The sequence below is a fragment of the Aquarana catesbeiana genome, linkage group LG04 (assembly GCF_042186555.1).
Source record: "Aquarana catesbeiana isolate 2022-GZ linkage group LG04, ASM4218655v1, whole genome shotgun sequence".
In the NCBI taxonomy this organism is placed as follows: Eukaryota; Metazoa; Chordata; class Amphibia; order Anura; family Ranidae; genus Aquarana; species Aquarana catesbeiana.
This window is the reverse complement of record NC_133327.1, coordinates 292,921,996-292,945,508: the sequence shown is the minus strand read 5'-3', so window position 1 is coordinate 292,945,508 and position 23,513 is coordinate 292,921,996. Positions and strand designations below refer to the sequence as shown.

Genomic DNA, 23,513 nt, shown 5'->3' with positions numbered 1-23,513 from the left:
TTCTTAGAGAAATGGATGATTGAAACTTTTGGAGGAGACTTGTTCTCAGCAGTTTTCAATCGAAAGAGCGCATAGAGTTCCCTTTAGGCCTCCCCCTCAGGGAAGCTCCCCAAGACCGCTATTAGTGAAATTTTTTAATTATAAAGACAAAGTAAAACTCCTTAGGAAGGCTAGAGAGATGGGGAATGTCTCCTTCAATGGGGCTAGGATATCAATATACCCGGATTTCTCTCCTGACCTGCAGAAACGTAGAGCTGAGTTTATAGGGGTTAAACGCAACCTTCAAAAATGTATTATCACATATGCTCTCCTTTACCCTGCCAGGCTCCAGATAAACGCACTCGGGGGAAGTCAGATTTTTGACACGCCTGCAGGTTTGTTAGCATGGTTAGAAGATAAAAGAGACCAGTTACCAATGAAACTATAGGGAGTCTGGATTAAAGATGTTATATGAATGGGGGCACAAATACAATGAATTATTTAATTTGGGTTGTTTAGGGGAAGAGTGGAGTGGAGATATGGAAGGTAAATGGATTTAGGTTTAGGAAGGAAGGGGAATAAAACTAGGGTGTGGGGAGAAGGAGGGAGGGGAAGTAAGAGTGTGATTATAGAAGAGTGTGAGACGGTTATTAAAAAAAGCCTCTAGGGGTAACCTAGAATGGTATGGGGTTGGGGGGGAGGGCAGTGAGGGTGGATTTTTTTTGGAGGATGGGGTGGGGGGGGGGGGGGGGGGCAAGGGATATAGGAAGAGGAATAGAGAGGAATAGATTTAGTAGGAGAATTTATGGTACACGAAAACACAAGGAGGTATATCGTACAATGGAATATAGGATGACACATTGGGCACTGAAAAAAACAAAATATAAATGGCACAATGAAATATAGGATAATACACTGGGTATCAATAAATATAGATAGAATATTAATGTTTTACATAGTGGTGATGAAAATAGTGGTTTTTTGTAATCACGGGGAAGATACATTTTTTGACACAAAGGGGTATAATGATAAATATAAAAGGTTGTTTTTTTTTTTTTCCTCCGGGATTAGCACTAATAGATTCCCTATGGATAACTGGGTATTCCTCCTTGGAATTATTAGGATCAAGCTTTTGTTGCTACTCTTGGTCTCCTTTGATAGATGTTATATAAAAAATCAATGGTATTAAATATTGGATCATGGAATGTCCGAGGGCTGGGTACCTCTGCCAAAAGAGCAGTTGTATTTGATACGTTGGATATTTTTAAAGTAGGAATTGCCTGTCTGCAGGAGACACACCTGACTCAAGACACTAAATCGCAGGTGAGAAACAAGAGATTTCAGTGCCAATTCCACTCCGTGCATACCTCCTACTCCAGAGGGGTGTCAGTGTTAATTGGGAGAGGGGTGGCTTTTACCTGCAGACTGTGCAAAATAGATGGGGAGGGTCGGTATATTTTTCTGCACTGTATGATAGAAAATCAGGAATACGTGCTAGCAAATGTTTATATCCCTCCACCGTTTAAATTAGATGTCCTGTATGATTTATTAGAGTTTATAGTAGATAAGAATAATATACCAATTATAGCAGTTGGGGATTTTAATGTGGTAATAAATAAAAAGTTTGATAGATTTCCCCCAGGTAACCAGGGACAGACGCCACAGGGAAATCATATGAACCATTTCCTTCAGGAAGCCGGTTTATTGGATCTATGGAGAATACGGAACCCTGTGGTGTTACAATTCTCATGCTACTCGGGTTCCTATTCTACACTTTCAAGAATAGATCTTGCATTGGGTAATGAGCTAGGCTCCAAAACAATTAAAGATATAACTTACCAACCTAGGGGTATATCAGATCACTCGTTGTTGATGACTTCGATAAGTATAAAAAATAAGAAGGTTGATAGGTTATGGAAAATGAACCCAATATGGTTTGGAATAATAGAGGATCAGAACGGGATAATAACCAAGGTAAATGAGTTTATAGGGTTTAACACGGACACCACAACAAGAGGAATGATGCGGGATGCACTGAAGGCTTATTTGAGGGGTTTATTTATACAACAAGTTTCTAAAATTAAAAAATCTTCACGGGATTGGGAGGACAAGGTCAGAAAAGAGGTAATGACAGCAGAAAGAGAGTATGTGAAGGATCCAACCCCGGACAAACAAAATAAATGGGAAAATAAACAACAAATATATAAGGATGCAATGACTAGGAAGTCAGAACACAAAAGATTATTTCAAAATCAAATAGTATACGGGGAGGGGGAAAGAGTGGGGAAAATGTTGGCCCATTTAGTTAGATCTGGATCCTCGCCCTCCATGATACCCGCTATTAGGATGATGAGTGGTGAAATCTCGTCTCAGGTAGATGAGATTGTAGATACATTTAAAAATTATTATAAAGAATTGTATACATCTAGGGGGGCCGTGGAGGGAGAGGAGTTGGATAAATTTTTTGGGGACATTGAGATGCCCTCCCTTACAGAGTCTGATAGTAAGGCACTAGAAGCCCCGATAACTCTAGAGAAAATTAAATTAGCTGTAACAGAAATGAAAAATCAGAAATCCCCTGGCCCTGATGGTCTCCCTGTTGAAACTTATAAAAATTATGGGATGGTGTTACTCCCGGAGCTTCTTAAAGTGTTTGAGTGGGTAAAGAAGGAGGGGGAGCTGCCCATATCAATGACAGAAGCCACGATAATAGTGCTGCACAAAGAAGGGAAAGACCCTTTAGATCCCGGGTCCTACAGACCCATCTCCCTACTATGCTCAGATGTGAAAATCCTATCAAAGATTTTGGCTACTAGATTAAAGAAAATAATTCATAATCTAGTCCATTCTGACCAGACAGGTTTTATACCCCAAAGATCAACTAGTAGGAATATTAGAAGGCTGTTTCTGAACCTGCAGATACCAACTGAAAATACTGGCTCAAGGGCTGTGATGATGCTAGATGTGGTAAAAGCGTTTGACAGTCTTGAATGGGAGTATATATGGCAAGTAATGAAGGAGTTCGGATTCGGGCCTTCCTACATTAGCTGGGTTAAAATTCTCTTTAACAACCCCAGGGCAAAGGTCAGAGTGAATAATGTTCTTTTGGACGGATTCCGGCTTGAAAGGGGCTCTAGGCAGGGGTGCCCTCTGCTCCTCTGATCTTTGCCCTGGCAATGGAACCAGTAGCCCTTGAAGTAAGGCAGGACAGGATCATGGAAGAGTTCAGGAGAAGGGACAGAGAAGAACGAATTGCTTTATATGCGGATGATGTCCTCATTTTTCTGGGGGATACAGAGAGATCGCTTAGACAGGTGATGGACATCTTCTCGAGGTTTGGAAAACTTTCAGATCTTAGCATAAATTGGGGAAAATCGGCACTGTTACCGTTAGACACCATTAGAAAAAGTTCCTGTTTGGAAGGTATCCAAGTAAAAATTATAGAGAAAACAAAATACCTGGGTATCTATATAACAAATGACCCAAATGATTACATAAATAACAATTTAGTCCCTCTACTAGCCAAATTTAAGAATAAGAGTGACATATGGAAGGGAAAATCGATACACTACTAAGAGCTCTTATATGGAAAGGGGGACAACCTAGAAAAAGCCTTCAGATCTTACAACTGCCAACTCAGGATGGGGGTCTGGCAGTACCGCATCCGCGTAGTTATTTTTTAGCAGCCCAATTACAACATATGGTACCAGACACTGATCCCGAAGGGAATAAAAGTGGGGGACTGATGACTGTAGAGGCACCACATAAGACACTAGTGGAGGTCTTGGAGGCGAATTCTTTTGCCTTTAGACCCCCTACGGTGAAGCTAATAATTAGAGTGTGGAAATCTATAAAGGATCTGAGGGGAATGGGGGGTATGGTTAAAGGTGCCCCGCTCTGGGATAACAAGAACCTACAAGAAGTAAGATCAATGGGGAAAATGAAGAAATGGGAAAGAAAGGGGATAGTTAGTCTGGATCAACTATATAACGGTAGTTCCCTAAAAACGTTTACAGCACTAAAAGAGGCTTTTGATATACCAGATAGCTCATACTATAGCTATTTGCAAATCAAACACGCTCTAAAAGCTCAGTTTGGGGAACAAGGCCCGGTGTGGAGTACCTCCCCCATATATGAAAGATTAAGTAGGACCGGAGGCCCTAAGGGATCCATAGCAGAATTCTACCCACAGATATGCAGAAATAGTATTATAAGTTCAGAAAACCTTAAGTGCAGAAGTAAGTGGGAAAAAGATTTGGGTAGAATTGCGGATGACCAATGGAAAAAGATATTGGAGGGGGGGAACCAAGTCTCAGTTTCGCCCGCCCAGAAGATGTCATACCTAATGCTTTTACATAGAAAATACTATACACCTAAAAAACTGTTTGAATGGGGGCGGAGGGGGGATGCTAAATGCCCTAGGTGCCAAAATACCGGGGACTTGATCCACATGATCTGGAAATGTCCGAAACTTTATCGATATTGGACGGAAATATTAGATACCATAAATAAGATCTTCAAGTTACCATTAAAAATGGACCCAAAACTGTGTATCCTGGGAGTGGGGGAAAGGTTGGGGAACATTAAAAATAAAGTAGTACTAAGGTGCCTATTTCAGGCAAAGAAATTAATAGCACAGAGGTGGCAGGCAGAGAAACCCCCCTCCAAAAACGACTAGTTTAAAACGGTAACGGAAACAATATGGAAGGAAAAAGTAGTATATGCAAAGAGAGGAAATTTAAATGAATTTAAAAAAATTTGGATGCCTTGGTTAGAAGAAGTGGGTTATCCCGTGTAAATTGTATGTAGGAAGAGCTAAGGTAATGGTTGTATGATATTAAGCAAATAGGAAGGTGAGGTAGGAATAAGGAGGTAATAGGGGGGAGGGTAGGATGGGGTATAGAGGGGGGTGGGTGAGGGGCAAAAAGGGGGAAATTGGAATGTAATGTTTTTTTTTATTATATATAAATGAGCCTTTGTATAAGGTGTATTTAATAACTGTTGTAAAAAGAAAACAAAACACATTTTATATATTTTGGAAAATCGAATAAAGATTATTTAAATAAAAAAAAAAAAAAAAGAATTACATCTCTGAGAGCCGTGAGATAATGTAGAGCTATGAGGGGAATGGGAATTGAAAATTTCCTTGTTCCACTGCTGTGATAGACACTGAAATGAACAAAGCTGAGCAAACATAGTAACCATGTAACTGAATTAATACCAGGGTCTAGAGGAGACCTGAAAACGAGAGAATAGTAGGAAGTAAGAAAGAAAGAAGGGGGGGGGTGGAACATCTCATGCATTTAGAGTATGCGTTATGTGGCTCTACCAGTAGGTCCTAAAGTTACTCCTACAAATCGAGCCCATGGACTTCAGATACCTTCAAATTTCTTTACAGTGTCCTGGACTATGCTAGTGAGTTTTTCCTGGGCCATTATCCAGGAAATTTTCCTTTTAGCTGCTGGGAGAGAAACTCCCGGCCGTTTCCAGGCTCTGGCAATCGTGAGCTTAGCCCCCAGCAGCACAAAGTGAACCAGTGTTCTCGAGGACTTCGGGATCCCCGGAATCGGGGCGTTAAGAAGGGCTACCTGAGGAGTTCTGGGAGCCTGAGCCCCCACCAGTTCTTCCAAAATATTGAATATTTTTTTCCAGAAGGAGCGAATTTTGGGGCATTCCCACCAGATGTGGGACATTGTGCCTTGGAGTTGACAGCCTCTAAAACAGAGAGGATCAGCCGTAGGATAGTTTGAGGCCAGTCTAGTCGGTGTAACGTACCATCTGGATATCACTTTCAGGCTGGCCTCAGCTAAATTGGTATTGAGGACACCCTGGAAGGATCTGAAACAGGATCTCTGCCAATCTACTAAGTTCCAATTAAATTGGAGCTCAGATTCCCAGGCCTCCATAAAAGATGCTTTTGAGCATGGCGATGTAAGTGATGAATAGATCACCGAGATCCCACCCCTCTGGTCTCTGGCTTGACCACACCACCTTTCGTAATCAGAGAATTTTGGAGGGGAGTCTTTGTCTTTACATAGCGAATGCAAAAAGTGGGAGATTTGACTGAACCGAAAGGTTTCAGATAAGGGCATGTCTAGCATTTTGGTGCAGTGTTTTAAAGTGAAGGGGCCTGCGGCTGTAAAAAATTGTCCTATCCTGTACAGGCCTTTATCCACCCACCACTTGAAGGCCAAAACATTTTTCCCCGGAGGGAAGTCTGGATTGTTGAAAATATGAGTGAGGGGTTTGTATGCTGAAACTAAAGCCTTGGAAGAATGTAAGGAATCCCATAGAGCAAAAGAGTGAGAAAGGGTCGGGGCTAGAATAGAGGGTCTCTTTCTTGGGGGCAGCCATAGGAGGAAGTCTAGCGTGAAATTAGGAACTGCCTGTTTTTCTATTGCAACCCAATCAGGTTTTTCAAAGTTAAAATAGACTGTTGACATTTGGGCCAGTCTGGCAGCTTGGTAGTACTTGAAAAGGTGAGGTAAGCCCAGCCCTCCTTTTTTCCTATGTAGATAAAGGGCTTTTTGGGGAATTCTGTATCCCGCCTTACCCCAGATGAACTTTAGAAGTTTGCTTTGGAAAGATCTAATATGGTCCTTCCGGAGAGGGATGGGCAAGGCGCGAAACAGATATAGCAATCTGGGAAGTAATGCCATTTTAACTGAGTTTACCCTCCCCAGCCAAGAAATATTGCTACGTGACCAGGAATTGAGGTCTTTTTCAAGCTTACTGTACATGGGGGGGTAGTTATGGCCATACAAAGTTTCAGTTTTAGCTGTTAAGTTAATACCTAAGTATTTGATGGAGGAATCACTCCATTTGAAGGGAAAGTTTTGTCGTAAGAGATTAACAGTCTCGGGTGATAGTGAGATATTGAGAGCTCGTGATTTTGAGTAATTAACTTCTAAACCGGACAGTTTGGCGAAGGCGTCTAGGGTTTTGCACAGATTGGGAAGGGAGGTTACTGGAGAGGTGAGAAAGAGCAGGACGTCGTCCGCATATAATCCACATTTGTGGGTTTTGGTGCCGCAAGTCACTCCCTGGATGTTTGGGTTATCACAATTGCAATAGCAAGCCTTTCAATGGCCATCGTAAATATAATCGGCGAAAGTGGACATCCTTGCCTAGTCCCTTTTTTAATTGTGATGGGTTTTGAGTAGTATCCTTGCAGGCGGATACTGGCACTGGGGTTGGAGTAGAGGGCCCACATCAGTCCGAGAAATCTTTGTCCAAAGCCCCAATGCTCTAACATGGTGAAGATATACGGCCAAGAGATGGAGTCAAAGGCCTTTTGTAGGTCCAACGACAGGAGCATACCAGACTGTTTAGGACCTCCCGCCCAATTAGTTTGAAGGATGGAAACCAAGTCTATGGCCCTCCTTATTTGATTTGGACCTTGTCTGCCTGGGGTGAAACCCACTTGATCCTTATTGATATATGTATTGATGAAGGAAGCCATGCGATTAGCAAGAATCTTCGTCAGAATTTTGACATCACAATTTATAAGTGATATAGGGCGATAGTTTCCAACATCTTCCGGATTCTTATCCGGTTTAGGGATCACTGCAATGTATGCAGTATTAAGTTGTGGATCAAGTGGTTTCCCCCATGTTTTAAAGTTGAAGAAGTGTGTTAGATGTATGGCTAAGGTATTGGGGAAGGTCTTGTAATATATGTTGGACAGACCGTCCGGGCCAGGGGCTGAGCCATTTTTTAGTGATTTTATTACACCAAGTACCTCTCCCTCCGTGAAGGGGGCTTCAAGGCTGTCTCTATGTTCTGCAGAAAGTAAAGGAAGAGAGAGACCGCCCAGAAAGGAATCTAGAGTGATAACCTGCGAAGGAGATTTTGGCGAGTAAAGCTCGTTATAAAAAACCTGAAAGGCCTCTAAGATTTTGGAGGGATCAGCTTGGGATCTTTATTTTTGGCATAGTGTGTGATTTAATTCATGGTGTAAGTTTGGCGGCCAGCATGGAACCTACCCCGTCCCCTTGGGTATAAAATTTGTGTTTGTTCCAGCGAATTTGTTTTTCCACCTTAGCAGTGAGGGCCAGGTTGAGCTCCAACCTGGCCTTGTCTAACTGAGACATCGAGGAGGGAGAGGGGTTGGATTTGTGTCTCCAAAGTATCTGCAGTTTGGAGAATTCGGATTCTAGGATCTTAATGTTGCTCTCTCTTTCCCTCTTAAGTTGAGAAGCCAGTCTGATTAGCTCCCCTCTAATGAAGGCTTTATGGGCTGCCCATAATATTTCGGGTGATATGCTCTCAGTTTTGTTTAGGAGGAAATATTCTTTTAAAGATTTGTTCAGCATAGTGACGTGGATTGGGTCTGTGAGAATGGATTTGTTTAGTCTCCATTGTCCCCTGCCCGATCTGCGGTGGTGTGCGAGTATGTCCATGACAACCAATGAGTGATCAGACAAAACAGTGTCTTTGATATGGGACTTTATGATCAACGGGACGGATTGTGTTTGGATGAGGAGGTGATCAATCCTAGCATAAGAGTTATGTGGGTGGGAAAAGTGGGTATAGTCCCTCTTAGTGGGGTTCAACTCCCTCCAGGCATCCGCTAGCCATGGGCATGAATGAGTCTAGCTATTTTGAGACTTTGTTTGGTAGGGCGGGTAAGACGCTCTGCGGGGGGGGCTTGGATTTGTCCAGCCCTTGGTCAAAGGCGGTGTTTGAGTCACCACCAAAAATCACTGTACCTTCTAGTGCCGGGGAGAGAACGTTCAGAAGGTTCTGAAAAAAATTAGCTTGGCCCTTATTAGGGGTATAGTAGGAGACTAGGGAGTAGATCTGTCCATCTATTTCACCCTTAACTAAGAGAAACCTCCCATTTGGGTCTTTAATGTCTGCAATCCAGCTAAAGTTGCAAGTTTTGGCAAAAGCTATGGCTACCCCCTTGGACTTATTTTCTGCACTGGCCAGATAAAAATTTGAATAATGGGAGTGGAGGAACTTAGGACAATATTTAGCCGGGAAATGAGTTTCCTGCATTAGAACGATATCCAATTTAGAAGATTTATAGAAGTTAAAAAATTTCCGTCTTTTGACGGGTGAATTTAGTCCCTGAACATTGTGGGTAGCAACCCTTAAAGTGCCCGGTGAGAGATCAGCCATGAGACCAGAGAAAGTGAGTGCTGCAGAACCCTCCGTCACTTACCATTTCTGAAATGATCGGGAGCCACGCTGATAGTGGATGCGGTGTCTTGTCCACGATAGGAGCCCCTGGTCGAGGGGATAAACCTCTGTAGTGGGCTGAAATGAGAAAAACCTTTGAGTGATGTTCCGTGTATTGGGGAAGGAAGGGAGGATAGACGAAAGACAAGAAAAGGAAAGAAAAGAGAAGAAAGAAACGGGAGAGTTCCCTCCCCCCGGGGCTACATAGAGCCCAGGGAGGAGAGAGGACCCCCCATCATCTCACTATAACATGTGAGAAAAATCAAAATCAATAATCCAACCGTAGTTGGACTTCCTATCCCCCAGTACCCCGTGGGAGACTAAGGGATAGGTGGAAGCACATGCATTCCGCCCCAACTCAGAGCGCCCTATAACCTGTTTTGAATGTTAAATGTGACGCTAAAGTCAAGCCAGCAAAAACAGGTTATAATAATTGAAACAAAGATGTGAGTTTTCCGAACCCTAACTGTACCCCATCTAGAGCGCTCCGCTCTCCAATTCTCTACAGTGCAGAGAGTGGAGGTGGAGCAGTGGGGAACCGAGCTTGAACATTAGAACAACCATAAAAAAAGAAAAAATGGAAGAAGAATTGTCCAGCTAGGAAAATTTCAAATTTTCTATTGTCCCCTGTCAGTGGAGGCACATCAGTGGGTGAAAAGTACTCTAAAAAAAGTGGGAGAGAGTCAGATCTTCTATCAGGAAGTCAGTCAATATCGATAGAAGTTGACATCCGGAGATACAAAAAGTGAAGAGGTCGTGTGGTCATGGTGGACCATGGTGGGAGGATCTTCTGGACTTATTCTTGGACCATAGAGGGTTTGAGGAGCCAGCCGGAGGGGGTCGTTTGTTGGAGCCAGAGGAGGGGGGATGCTTCCATATCCATTTCTTGCAAGATTATCCTCAGGTTGAGCAGTAGCTTCTCTCCTGATATAAAGTTGGAGAAGGAGTGGTTCTGTCCCTTGAGAGCAAATTTGACCGCAAATGGAAAGGCCCATTTGTACTTGATTTCCTTCTGAGTCATTGTGGATAGCAAGGGTTTCAGCATTCTTCTGCACTGTATGGTGGAGGGAGAAATGTCACCATAAATTTGAACTACATGACCTTGGCAGGAGACTTGTGGGAGGGACCGGGCCTGTTTCATGACAGCTTCTTTGACTTCATAATAATGTGGTTTGGCAATAATGTCCCTAGGGGAACCGTCTTTCCTGAGGGGTCCCAGGGCACGATGAACCCGGTCCAGTTCCAGACGTGCTGTTGGAATGTTCGGGATCAGTTCTCTCATAAGGTCCTGGGTTGCCGCAGCGACATCTATGACCTATTCCGGTAAGCCCCTGATCCTAAAGTTCAGCCTCTGAGATCTGTTCTCCAAATCATCTATGCGTGAGTTTGCTGTATCTAATTGGTCTTGGAGGGATTGAATCAGGTCAGAGTTCTGGTGGGAGACTGCAGCAGTCTGTTCTAGCTTTCCTTCACTGGCCTTCATTCTGGAGCCAATATTCTGCAGGTCTGTTTTGATGTCTCCTGTTATTTTAGCTGCTGTGGCCTCTAGACCCCTTTCAAGGAGAATGGAGAATTTAGAGAAGAGATCCTCCATCATAAGCTGGGTGTTCTGTGTCGATGGGCTGAGGGGGGTAGGAGCGGCATAAATGGAAGCCATCGGGCCTGCCAGGGAGAAGGCCTGCTCTCCAAACGTGCAGCTGAGAAGGGACTCTGTGGAGGCCGGCGAGGGGGTCTGAGCCTGCCCTCCTGCACTGTGTGGGCCAGGATGATGTGGAGAAGGGCGGGAGTCAGCACTTGCCTGTGTTCCAGGGAGGATTCTTTAAGTGAAGCATGGTGTTGTGCAGCAGCAGCGGCGGCCATCTTGGTACACCCGGCGTGGGTGGAGGCAGCGAATTCGGGGATCAGGCTTCTCTGGATCCCAGCATATGGGGTTGTTCTCCGGTACTTGGGGGTTCTCCTGAGCCATTTCTATGGCTGTTGAGCGGGTCGGAAAGGCTCTGAGATGGTGAGGTGCAGAGCTCCAGGCTTAGGCGCCATCTCGGAACTCTCGCGCATGCAAACTGTTATTATATCTTTTCATGTGACAACACTGAAGAAATTACACTTCGCTACAATGTAAAGTAGTGAGTGTACAGGTTGTATACCAGTGTAAATTTGCTGTTCCCTCAAAATAACTCAACACATAGCCATTAATGTCTAAACCGCTGGCAACAAAAGTGAGTACACCCCTTATTTTCCAGCACTGCCTTAACCTTCTTGAGCATGGAGTTCACCAGAGCTTCACAGGTTGCCACTGGAGCCCTCTTCTACTCCTCCATGATGGCATCATGGAGCTGGTGGATGTTAGAGACCTTGCACTCCTCCACCTTCCATTTGAGGATGCCCCACAGATGCTTAATAGGGTTTAGGTCTGGAGACATGCTTGGCCAGTCCATCACCTTTACCCTTAGCTTCTTTAGCAAGGCAGTGGTCATCTTGGAGGTGTGTTTGATGTGTGCATGTTGTAATACTGCCTTGAGGTCCACTCTCCGAAAGGAGGGGATCATGCTTTGCTTCAGTATGTCACAGTACATGTTGGCATTCATGGTTCCCTCAATGAACTGTAGCTCCCCAGTGTGGGCAGCATTTATGCAGCCCCAGACCATGACACTCCCACCACCATACTTGTCTGTAGGCAACACACACTTGTCTTTGTGTTGAAAATCCTCCTGCTTTGTGAAAGCACTCAGGCTTTCACACTGGAGAGGCAGGGGAGGTGTTTTTCAGGTACTTTACAGGCGCTATTTTTAGCCCTTTAGAGCCTGGAAAACTCAGTGTGAAAGTAGCCTTACTGTAGTTTTCTACGAGCAGTCTGCAGTGGATGGACCTGTTGGGTCCCTCCCACGCCTCTGCTCTCTGTGCAAACTATGTGCATTACGATGATAATGTCACCACTACTTTTACAAGGTAATATGTGGGTTTGCAAAGGCACATAGTGCACCGAAAGTGGATTTATAGCTTATGTGGCTATTGAGGAATATACTTAAATGAATGTTTTTGTGTCCAAAGTTTAGCTTTAATTGCATTTTAATGGTTTCATAGCTTGACAATTTAAATGTATTCAGTGCTGTTACATATTCATGTTATAGTACTTTAATTAGTTCAACTGAAGCTCTAAATAACCTATACCCTTATTTAGCAGCTGTTGCTATTGTTGGATCGGAAAAGTAGATTGAAATAGCAATACGAATAACTACATTAACTCCAGATGGAACAAGACGTGGGGAATTCCCTTTTGGAAATTTTGACCTTGGAATAAATGTTTTGTATTCCAAATTATTCTTGGAAGTAACAGGCTAGGTTCTAAAGAGAACAACTAAAGTGTTTATAAATTTCCTAACAAAGAGTGTCTCTGGAAGATGCATTATATGGAAAACCTAAAAAAAAAAAGTTTGTGTATATGTGTATATATATATATATATATATATATATATGTGTGTGTGTGTGTGTCTTGCATGTGTACATACAGTATATACAGTATCTCACAAAAGTGAGTACACCCCTCACATTTTTGTAAATATTTTATTATATCTTTTCATGTGACAACACTGAAGAAATGACACTTTGCTACAATGTAAAGTAGTGAGTGTACAGCTTGTATAACAGTGTAAATTTGCTGTCCCCTCAAAATAACTCAACACACAGCCATTAATGTCTAAACAGCTGGCAACAAAAGTGAGTACACCCCTAAGTGAAAATGGACAAATTGGGCCCAATTAGCCATTTTTCTCCCCAGTGTCATGTGACCCATTAGCGTTACAAGGTCTCAGGTGTGAATGGTAAGCAGGTGTGTTAAATTCGGTGTTATCGCTCTCGCGCTCTCATATTGGTCATCGGAAGTTCAACATGGCACCTCATAGCAAAGAACTCTCTGAGGATCTGAAAAAAAGAATTGTTGCTCTACAGAAAAATGGCCTAGGCTATAAGAAGATTACCAAGACCCTGAAACTGAGCTACAGCATGGTGTCCAAGACCATACAGCGGTTTAACAGGACAGGTTCCACTCAGAACAGGCCTCGCCATGGTCGACCAAAAAAGTTGAGTGCACGTGCTCAGCATCATATCCAGAGTTTGTCTTTGGGAAATAGACAAATGAGTTCTGTCAGCATTCCTGCAGAGGTTGAAGGGGTGGGGGGTCAGCCTGTCAGTGCTCAGACCATACGCCGCACCAGGGCTGATCCTAGGATCACAGACACTTGGGTGCAGAAATATTTCTGGCGCCCCCAGATGGGCGTGGTCATCTTACCAGCCCCTCCCCTTTACAAATGTTTCGATGGCAATGACTCAAACACAGAGATGCTCCCCTAAGAAGTCTTCGTTACCCTAAGATCCTCCCATGATCTTTTAACAATAAAGAAAATACAAGAAGAGCATACACTAACGAGAACTGTAGGGGAGCCTCTCTGATGCACACACAGACTTCGTACAGGAGACGGTCAAAGACTGCAGACATGATACAAGAAATGGTCTCTGATGCACGGGGACGTCCCTATGGCTTTCCCCTGGTGTCAGAGGGGGCGGGGTCACCTGTTTACGTAAACGGGTGACCCCGCCCCCCTCTGATACCACAGGGGAAGCCACAGGGATGTCCCCGTGTGTCAGAGGGGGGCGGGGTCACCAGGTGGCCCCGTCCTCCGTTATATAAGAGCTGTCACAAGAAAAGAAGCATCACACAGCAGGAGCCTCTCATTGAGGTGGATTATCCGGAGGTCGAAGCGGGGAAGAAGCCGGAGGACGATGCTGGATGAGAAGACCAGAGGAAGATGCCTGAGGAGAAGACCGGAGGAAGAAGCAGAGGAAGATAGAGGAAGAAGCAGGGGAAGAACAAGATGGAGGAAGAAGAAGAAAACTGAAGGAAGACCAGAAGAAGGTGGAAGAAGAAGCGGGGAAAGAAGAAGTCATTAATAAAGGAATTGTCAAAAACCGGCTATTGTCTTTTTTAACATTTTTGACACTTTTTTGTGAAATGATAGGGGTACATTTGTACCCCATTACCAATTCACACGGGGGGCCGGGATCTGGGGGTCCTCTTGTTAAAGGGGGCTTCCATATTCCAATAAGCCCCACGCCCACAGACCCTCACAACCATTGGGCAAAGGTTGTGGGGATGAGGCCCTTCTCCCCATCAACATGGGGACTTGGTGCTTAGGCGGCTACCCCAAAGCACCCTCCCCATGTTGAGGGCATGTGGCCTGGTACGATTCAGGAGGGGGGGCGCTTTCTCGTCCCCCCTCTTTTCCTGCAGCCTGCTAGGTTGCATGCTCGGATAAGGGTCTGGTATGGATTTTTGGGGGGACCCCCACACCATTTTTTTTTGAATTTTGCCGTGGGGTTCCCCTTTAAATCCTTATGAGACTTGAAGGGTCCCCACACCATTTTTAAAAACATTTTTGGCACGAGGTTCCCCTAATATCCATACCAGACCTGAAGGGCCTGGTATGAAATTTGGGGGGACCCCCATGCATTTTTTTTTAAATTTTGGTTTGGGGTTCCCCTGTGGGGGAATGCCATGCCATTTTTTTCAATTACTTTTATGTATATTGCCGGGACCGACAATTCATTATAGCCGCGAGTAGTTTTAAATTACTTTTTTCCTTTAGAAATGTCATTTTGCTCTCAGACTGTTCTAAACACGGGAAACATGCGCCCCTTTACAGGCATAATATAGACACCCCCCAGGTACAAAATTTAAAGGAATATTACACTTTTATTGTTTCACTGCATTATTAAAATCACTGCTCCCGAAAAAACGGCCGTTTTTAAAACTTTTTTTTGCATTGATACATGTCCCCTGGGGCAGGACCTAGGTCCCCAAACACTTTTTATGACAATAACTTGCACATAAGCCTTTATAATTAGCACTTTTGATTATTCATGTTTGTGTCCATAGACTTTAACGGTGTTTGCGTGTTCGAACAAGTTTTTTGCCTGTTCGCATGTTCTGGATGCGAACCGGGGGGGGTGTTCGGCTCATCCCTAGCGAGGAGTACAATGACAAGTGTACAGTCAAACATGGTGGTCAGAGTGTCATGGCCTGGAGTTGCATGAGTGCTGCCGGCACTGGGGAGCTGCAGTTCACTAAGGGATCCATGAATGCTAACATGTACTGTGACATACTGAAGCAGAGCATGATCCCCTCCCTTCGGAGACTGGGCCGCAGGGCAGTATTCCAACATGATAACGACCCCAAACACACCTCCAAGACCACTACTTGCTAAAGAAGCTGAGGGTAAAGGTAATGGCCTGGCCAAGCATGTCTCCAGACTAAGGCAGTGAAAATAATGGTGGCCACACAAAATATTGTCACTTTGGGCCCAATTTGGACATTTTCACTTACGGGTGTACTCACTTTTGTTGCCAGCTGCTTAGACATTAATGGCTGTGTGTTGAGTTATTTTGAGGGGACAGCAAATTTATACTGTTATACAAGCTGTACACTCACTACTTTCATTGTAGCAAAGTGTCATTTCTTCAGTGTTGTCACATGAAAAGATATAATAATAATATTTACAAAAATGTAAGTGGTGCACTCACTTTTGTGTGACACTCTATATATACTGTATATATACAAAGTAAATTAAAAACATTTATGATTTCAATCTGAATTCCTGTAAGCCACATCAGTCTATGTTGCTTATCCATGAAAGTCTCACATCTGCTTGTTATCAGCGAATACGCTGAAAACGATTTTATTTCAACATTATAATAGATATTAACTAAAAGAAGAAAATAGTCATTAGTTATCAGTACATACTGAATAGGAGGAATAGCTTAATAAAATAAGACAACGAAAAAAGCCCAACTCCAGGCAAAACTGTTTATTTTGTTTTGGGTAATGCAGTTAAAGGTAAAAACCTCTATCAGGTTTTTAATACCAAATATGAGCCTGTTATGGAGATGGGGTCAGAGACTCTATCCAAAACTACAGAGAATATTTTGACCAGAGTGAGCAGCATAATATTTCAAGTGTTTTTACTCCATGTATTGGTCTTCTTCAATAAACATGTACAAATAATACAGCTCTAGATACAAAATTGAGTGCCAACATTAAGCAATCAGAATGAGTTTTGTGCAGGTCTGATTTTAAGTTAGTTCTGATTAGCTGCTGTAGTTTACTGTATTTCAGTCCTTACACAGTTCATTAAATAGGCCTATCCCTCTCCTAGGCCCCTGACTTTTGCTAGGACTGTGGCCTACAATTCTAGATTTTACTGGCATTGCCACCTGTTGTTAAAATATAGACTGGCTGATGTAATAATAAAATACAATAGACCCCTGCCAGAACCATTGTATCCAAATGTAGAGAGCTGTTTTTAATTGAAAATAAATATTTGTTTCCTTTTTAGTTTTTTTTTGTGCTAAGTGTTATGTAGAACCACCTATCATAATATGGGATTTGCTAGATGACTTTAAACTCATATTTTATTACTATAATCAAGGGAATGCCTGGACCTGAAGGCTTACCTGGAGCAGCAGGAATGCCTGGACAAAAGGTAATGAACCTTTATTAATTTCTGCAATCAGTTTAAATATGCAATTTTAAATGACATTTCAAAATAAATTAGACAGTTATATAGACAAAAATAATCAGATTTCCTTATAGGGAAATAAAGGTGATTCTGGAGTACAAGGCAAACAAGGATTAGCAGGAGCAAAAGTAAGTTAAAAATCATTGCATACATGAGTGTCTTTACTTGCTATTACATAATTTTGATTTGTGCACTTCAAAAGGCCGTGACAAATAATTCAATACAATTAAAAGTGAGCCTGCAAGAAAAAATGATTGAGGTTCTCAATGCTGATCTCTCCTACTAAAAGTGCTAGCTGATTAGCTAGTTCAACCAGATAGTAAATGGGGTGAAGTTGAAGTTGAATTCTAACTAACTTGTGATTTCAGTGGTTGCATGCTTTTTCAGTGACTCAAATAGCATTGAATGCCGAGTCAAGCAGACCCTCAGAATTTTCAGAAGTTCACCAGTGGCCACCTTTATTTCAAAACTGTTTTTTATTTATTATTCAGATGGTACAAATCCTTAATTGGGGATACTTCTCATTTAAAGATAATGGGTAGAGCCATGCAAATCGTTACTTTATGCCCCGCGGCCACCTATACATTCAGAAACATACAAACAACCTAATACTATAGAGCCATTTATTCCAAACTGCATACAACTGTTTCAAGCTTGTTGTCCATTGCCAGTGTATGGCATAGAAAACATGACTTCTATGTAGTTTTGGAACCTGTGAGGAAATATAACCACATTAAGGTGAGGTGGGCTAAAAGAAAAGACGTACAAATATAATAGACTGAATTTCTGGTAATCAGTCATAAGTCAGCTGAAACCCATGGGTTGACCCAATTTAATGTGTAATACATAGGTATTTTGGAGATTCTGGAAGACTTGTGTAATGTTGAGGCCTGCAACTTCAGTGTTCTATGTACTCCCAAATAAACAGCAGCTGTAGTGGAAATGTGGACATAGTTACAATAGGAATGGATCAATAATATTTAAGGTTCTACTCCTACATAATGTACCTTTGGTGCATATGCTAGCATTGTTATGTTCTTGGATAATGCATTGCGAACTGAGACAGATACATGAGACCACCTTTTCCATTTTTTTAAGGTTTCTCATAGGCTATAATTTTTTTATTTTAACCACTTAAGCCCCGGACCTTTTGGCTGCCTAAAGACCGGAGGACTTTTTACAATTTGGCACTGTGCTGCTTTAACTGGTAATTGCGCAGTCATGCAATGTTGTACCTGTTGTAACGAAATTTGCGTCCTTTTTTTCCCATAAATAGAGCTTTCTTTTGATGGTATTTGATTGCCTCTGCGATTTTTATTCTTTGCGATATAAACGGAAAAATTTGAAAAAAAATGATATTTTCTACTTTTTGTTATAAGAAAAATCTAATAAACTCAATTTTAGTCATACATTTAGGCCAAAATGTATTCAGCCACATGTCTTTGGTAAAAAAAATGTCAATAAGCCTATATTTATTGGTTTGCGCAAAAGTTATAGCGTCTACAAACTAGGGTACATTTTCTGGAATTTACATAGCTTTTAGTTTACGACTGCCTCATTTCTTTCTCATTTCTTGAGGTGCTAAAATGACAGGGCAGTAAAAACCCCCCTAAATGACCCCATTTTGGAAAATAGACTTGTCCCAAGTGATTAAATAATGACAAAAAAAAAATTTTTTTACAAAAAGTTGTCACTAAATGATATATTGCTCACACATGCCATGGTTATATGTGGAATTGCACCCAAAATACATTTTGCTGCTTCTCCTGAGTACAGGGATACCACATGTGTGGGACTTTTTGGGAGCCTAGCCGCATACGGGGCCCCGAAAACCAAGCACCGCCTTCAGGATTTCTAAGGGCGTAAATTTTTTATTTCACTCCTCACTACCTATCACAGTTTTGAAGGCCATAAAACGCCAAGATGGCACAAAACCCCCCAAAATGACCCCATTTTGGAAAGTAGACACCCCAAGCTATTTGCTGAGAGGCATGTTGAGTCCATGGAATATTTTATATTTTGACACAAGTTGCAGGAAAATCACAAATTTATTTTTTTTGCACAAAGTTGTCACTAAATGATATATTGCTCAAACATGCCATGGTCATATGTGGAATTACACCCAAACATATATTCTGCTGCTTCTCCTGAGTACAGGGATACCACATGTGTGAGACTTTTTGGGAGCCTATCTGCGTACGGGGCCCCGAAAACCAATCACCGCCTTCATGATTTCTAAGGGCGTAAAATTTTGATTTCACTCCTCACTACCTATCACAGTTTCGAAGGCCATAAAATGCCAAGATGGCACAAACCCCCCAAAATGACCCCATTTTGGAAAGTAGACATCCCAAGCTATTTGCTGAGAGGCATGTTGAGTCCATGGAATCTTTTATATTTTGCCACAGGTTGCGGGAATATGACAAACTTTTTAAGAAAGAAAAGAAAAATTTTTTTTTCTTTTTTCAATTTTCAAAACTTTGTGACAAAAAGTGAGGTCCACAAAATACTCACCATTCTGAAACTGTGATAGGCCTCCGAAACTGTGATAGGTAGTGAGGAGTGAAATCAAAAATGTACACACTTAGAAAGCCTGAAGGCAGTGCTTGGTTTTCGGGGTCCCGTACGCGGCTAAGCTCCCAAAAAGTCTCACACATGTGGTATCCCCATACTCAGGAGCAGCAACAGAATGTATTTTAGGGTGTAATTTCACATATGCTCATGGCATGTTTGAGCAATATATCATTTAGTGACAATTTTGTGCAAAAAAAAAAAATTGTCTTTTTCCTGCAACTTGTGTCAAAATATAAAATATTCCATGGGCTCGACATGCCTCTCAGTAGCTTGGGGTGTCTACTTTCCAAAATGGGGTCATTTGGGGGGTTTTGAACTGTCCTGGCATTTTATGCACAACATTTAGAAGCTTATGTCACACATCACCCACTCTTCTAATCACTTGAAGACAAAGCCCTTTCTGAAACTTTTTATTTACATGAGAAAATTACTTAACCCCCAAACATTATATATTTTTTTTAAAGCACATGCCCTACAGATTGAAATGGTGGGTGTTTAATTTTTTTTTCACACAGTATTTGCACAGCGATTTTTCAAACGCATTTTTTTGGCAAAAAACACACTTTTTTAAATTTTACACTAAAACACACTATATTGCTCAAATGTTTGATGAAATAAAAAAGATGATCTTAGACCGAGTACATGGATACCAAACACGACATGCTTTAAAATTGCGAACACATATGTGCAGTGGCGACAAACTACATACATTTTTAAAAGCCCTTAAAAGCCTTTACAGGTTACCACTTTAGATTTACAGAGGAGGTCAACTGCTAAAATGACTGCCCTCGATCTGACCTTCACAGTGATACCTAACATGCATGGTGCAATTGCTGTTTACATTTGACGCCAGACCAACCTTTGCTGTTCACCTTTGCGCAAGAGCAGGGAGGGACAGGGGTGCTTTTTTTTTTTTTTTTACATTTATTTTGCTTTTTTATCTTATTTTTAAACTGTTCCTTTCATTTTTTTTTTATTATTTTTATTGTTTTAGACCCCAGATCTCTCCTCTGCCCTCAAAGCATCTGACCACACCAAGATCGTTGTGATAAAATGCTTTCCTAATTTCCTAATGGCGCTGTTTACATCCGGCAAAATCTCATGAAATGTCATGAAATGCTCATAGCTTCCGGTTTCTTAGGCCATAGAGATGATTGGAACCATTCTCATCTCTGATCAGCTCTATGGTCAGCTGGCGGAACCACTGGCTGCATTCTCAGGTTCCCTGTTGGCACAGGAGAGCCATAGAAAACCATGGAAGACAGTGGGGGGGGGACATTCCCTCCCACTGCTTGAAAAAGCAGTCTAGAGGCTAGTTAGCCGCTAGGAATGCTTTTACATGAAAGCCGACTGCTGGCTGAAAAGAATGATACCAAGACGATACCTAAACCCACAGGCATCATTCTGGTATAACTACTCAAAGTCCAGCAACATACCAGTACGTTGCTGGTCCTTGTTGGGCATATATTGTAATCTTTTTTTTCATGCAGCATGTGGGCTGAACGAAAAAAAGAGATTGATCGGTGGGTATGCCCACCATTAGAATACCTCCTTTCATCCACCCACTTCTAATGATGGGCATACATGCACCATTTTGTTTTTAACTGTGGTGGTGAAATCACCTCCTACATCATTGGAGTCACGGCTTTATGTATCGTGGGAGCAAACGCTGTTGCTGTCAAGATAAATAAATCCGCGCTGCAACTGAATGGTGTACCTGCTAAGCAAATGATGGTTAACAATAAAACAAAGTAACATTACAGTATAACAGTAAGACATATCATACCTGCAAAGCAAATACAAAAAAAAATAGTAAAAAATAAAACATTTTTTAACGCAATCTGTGCCAAAAATATATATATATATATATATGCCGAAGCAAGGGGGCATCCACCCCAAAAGTTAGGAGCAAATCGCTCGTCCACCCCTGCTGCCCCCATGCTTCGACATATATGCTCTTTTTTTAACTGTGGTGGTGAAATCACCTCCGACAGCTCTGGAGTCACGGCTTTATGTATCGTTGGAGCAAACGCTGTTGCTGTCAAGATAAATAAATCTGCACTGCAACTGAATGGCGTATCTGCTAAGCAAATGATGGTTAACAATAAAACACAGTAACCAGTAAAGTATAAAATAATTACATACCTGAAAAGCTAACATGATAAAACATAATAACAATAAAGCATTGCAGAATAAAATACAGTAAAAAAGAGCAGAACAATAGAGAGAGAACAGAGAGAGAGAGAAAACAATAAAACGACAACAATTTTTTTTTTTACTTTTTTTTTTTTTTTTTTTTTTACTGTAACTGTTGTAACTGTAATGCCCTGTACACATGATCAGACATTGATCGGACATTCTGACAACAAAATCCATCGGATTTTTTCCAACAGATGTTGGCTCAAACTTGTCTTGCATACACACGGTCGCACAATGTTGTCGGAATTTCCGAACGTCAAGAACGCGGTGACGTACACCACGTACAACAAGACTATAAAAGGGCAGTTCAATACCAAGTGCACCACCCTTTGGGCTCCTTTTGCTAATCTCGTGTTAGTAAAAGTTTGGTGAGAGACGATTTGCGCTTTTTCAGACTTGTGGTTTTCAGCTAGTTTTTCTGCTGTTCAGTTTGTGCTTGAGGGTTTGTATCTGGTCTTCAGTGCGTGTAGTGAGTTTGCATTGATTTATCATTGTGTTCTTGTCCGCTCGTTGCTGATTTTCAGGTCGCTCTTCACAAGCCTTGCTGTTCTTCAGTGCGCTCTGTTACTTCGTTCTGACCAGCCAACCATTTTGAAGCCATGTTGTGTGTATGTACTCATCGTAGAGTTTATGCTGTGCAGGGGCTTGGTGTTGGGGTTCTTACTTTGACACAAGCCCAGTCCATGAACAGAGTGGGGAGGATTTCATGGGCCAAGAATTGGTTGCTCCAGCGTGACCAATTCTGTCACATGCCTTTGCTTCGTGAGATCCGTGAGAATAATCCTGACAATTTCAGGAACTTTCTCAGGATGACGGACCCCGTTTTTCACCATTTGTTGACTTTGCTGACCCCTTATATCAGCAGGCAGGATACCTGCATGTGGCAAGCCATCACTCCGGAGCAGAGGCTAGTCGTCACATTGCGCTACTTGGCGATGGGGAGAAGCCTGCAGGACCTCAAGTTCTCGCCAGGCATCTCCCCCCAGGCTCTAGGGGTCTGCCATCATACAGGTCCTGCAGAAGGACTATATTAAGGTAAGATTTTTATCCTTTAACATCACATTTTATTGTATTTAATGTTTGATAATATATTGTATTTCTTTCCTCATTCCCTAATTACCATGATTGTAATATGCTGTGAATGTTCCCCTTTGACCTCATGCATGCTGGAATGTTTTAACGTTTTTTTTTTCCTTCATACATATTTGCCTTCACTTACCTCCCCAGCATGCTCTCCTGGGCCTATATCCACCTCGCCTAGTCACTTAACAATGTATTTTGTCAGCTCCATAGTAGTGCTTTACCCTAAACACCCCCTAAAATGTGCACAAATGTTATTTGTGTCCTTAAATTCTGGCAGAGTACCAGAGGCTTTTTTTTTTGGGTCCCAAACTCATTTGGAACCCTCCCACCCCCCAACCGCTAAGTCAACCCATAACAATCCTCTATCTGCTGACTTTGCCAAACCCATACACACTATACCTACCGCTTTTGTGGTCAGATTTATGGATGAATTCCCCAAAGCATGTAGTGCAAGGGCCTGCCTGAATACTTTCAAATGGTACCGTTTAACCACTTCAGCCCCAGAAGAATTTACCCCCTTCCTGACCAGAGCACTTTTTGCGATTCGGCACTGTGTCGCTTTAACTGACAATTGCGCGGTCGTGCGACGTGGCTCCCAAACAAAATTGACGTCTTTTTTTTCCCACAAATAGAGCTTTCTTTTGGTGGTATTTGATCACCCCTGCAGTTTTTATTTTTTGCGCTATAAACAATTTTGAAAAAAATGCATTATTTTTTACTTTTTGCTATAATAAATATCCCCCAAAAATATATAAAAAAATTATTTTTTTCCTCAGTTTAGGCTGATACGTATTCTTCTACATATTTTTGGTAAAAAAAATGGCAATAACCATATATTGATCGGTTTGCGCAAAAGTTATAGCATTTACAAAATAGGGGATAGTTTTATGACATTTTTATTAATAATTTTTTTTTTAAATTGTG

General features: G+C 42.0%; 1 protein-coding gene across 1 annotated transcript in view; it reads left to right on the top strand.

The window, feature by feature from the left end:
* The window catches only part of LOC141140001 (uncharacterized), a 407,741-nt gene that overhangs the window by 340,886 nt on the left and 43,342 nt on the right, over window positions 1-23,513 (top strand). The window contains exons 20-21 of the mRNA XM_073626689.1: window positions 16,644-16,697; window positions 16,808-16,861. Of these exons, the coding sequence (XP_073482790.1) occupies window positions 16,644-16,697; window positions 16,808-16,861 (108 nt within the window). The remainder of the gene's footprint in view (window positions 1-16,643; window positions 16,698-16,807; window positions 16,862-23,513) is intronic.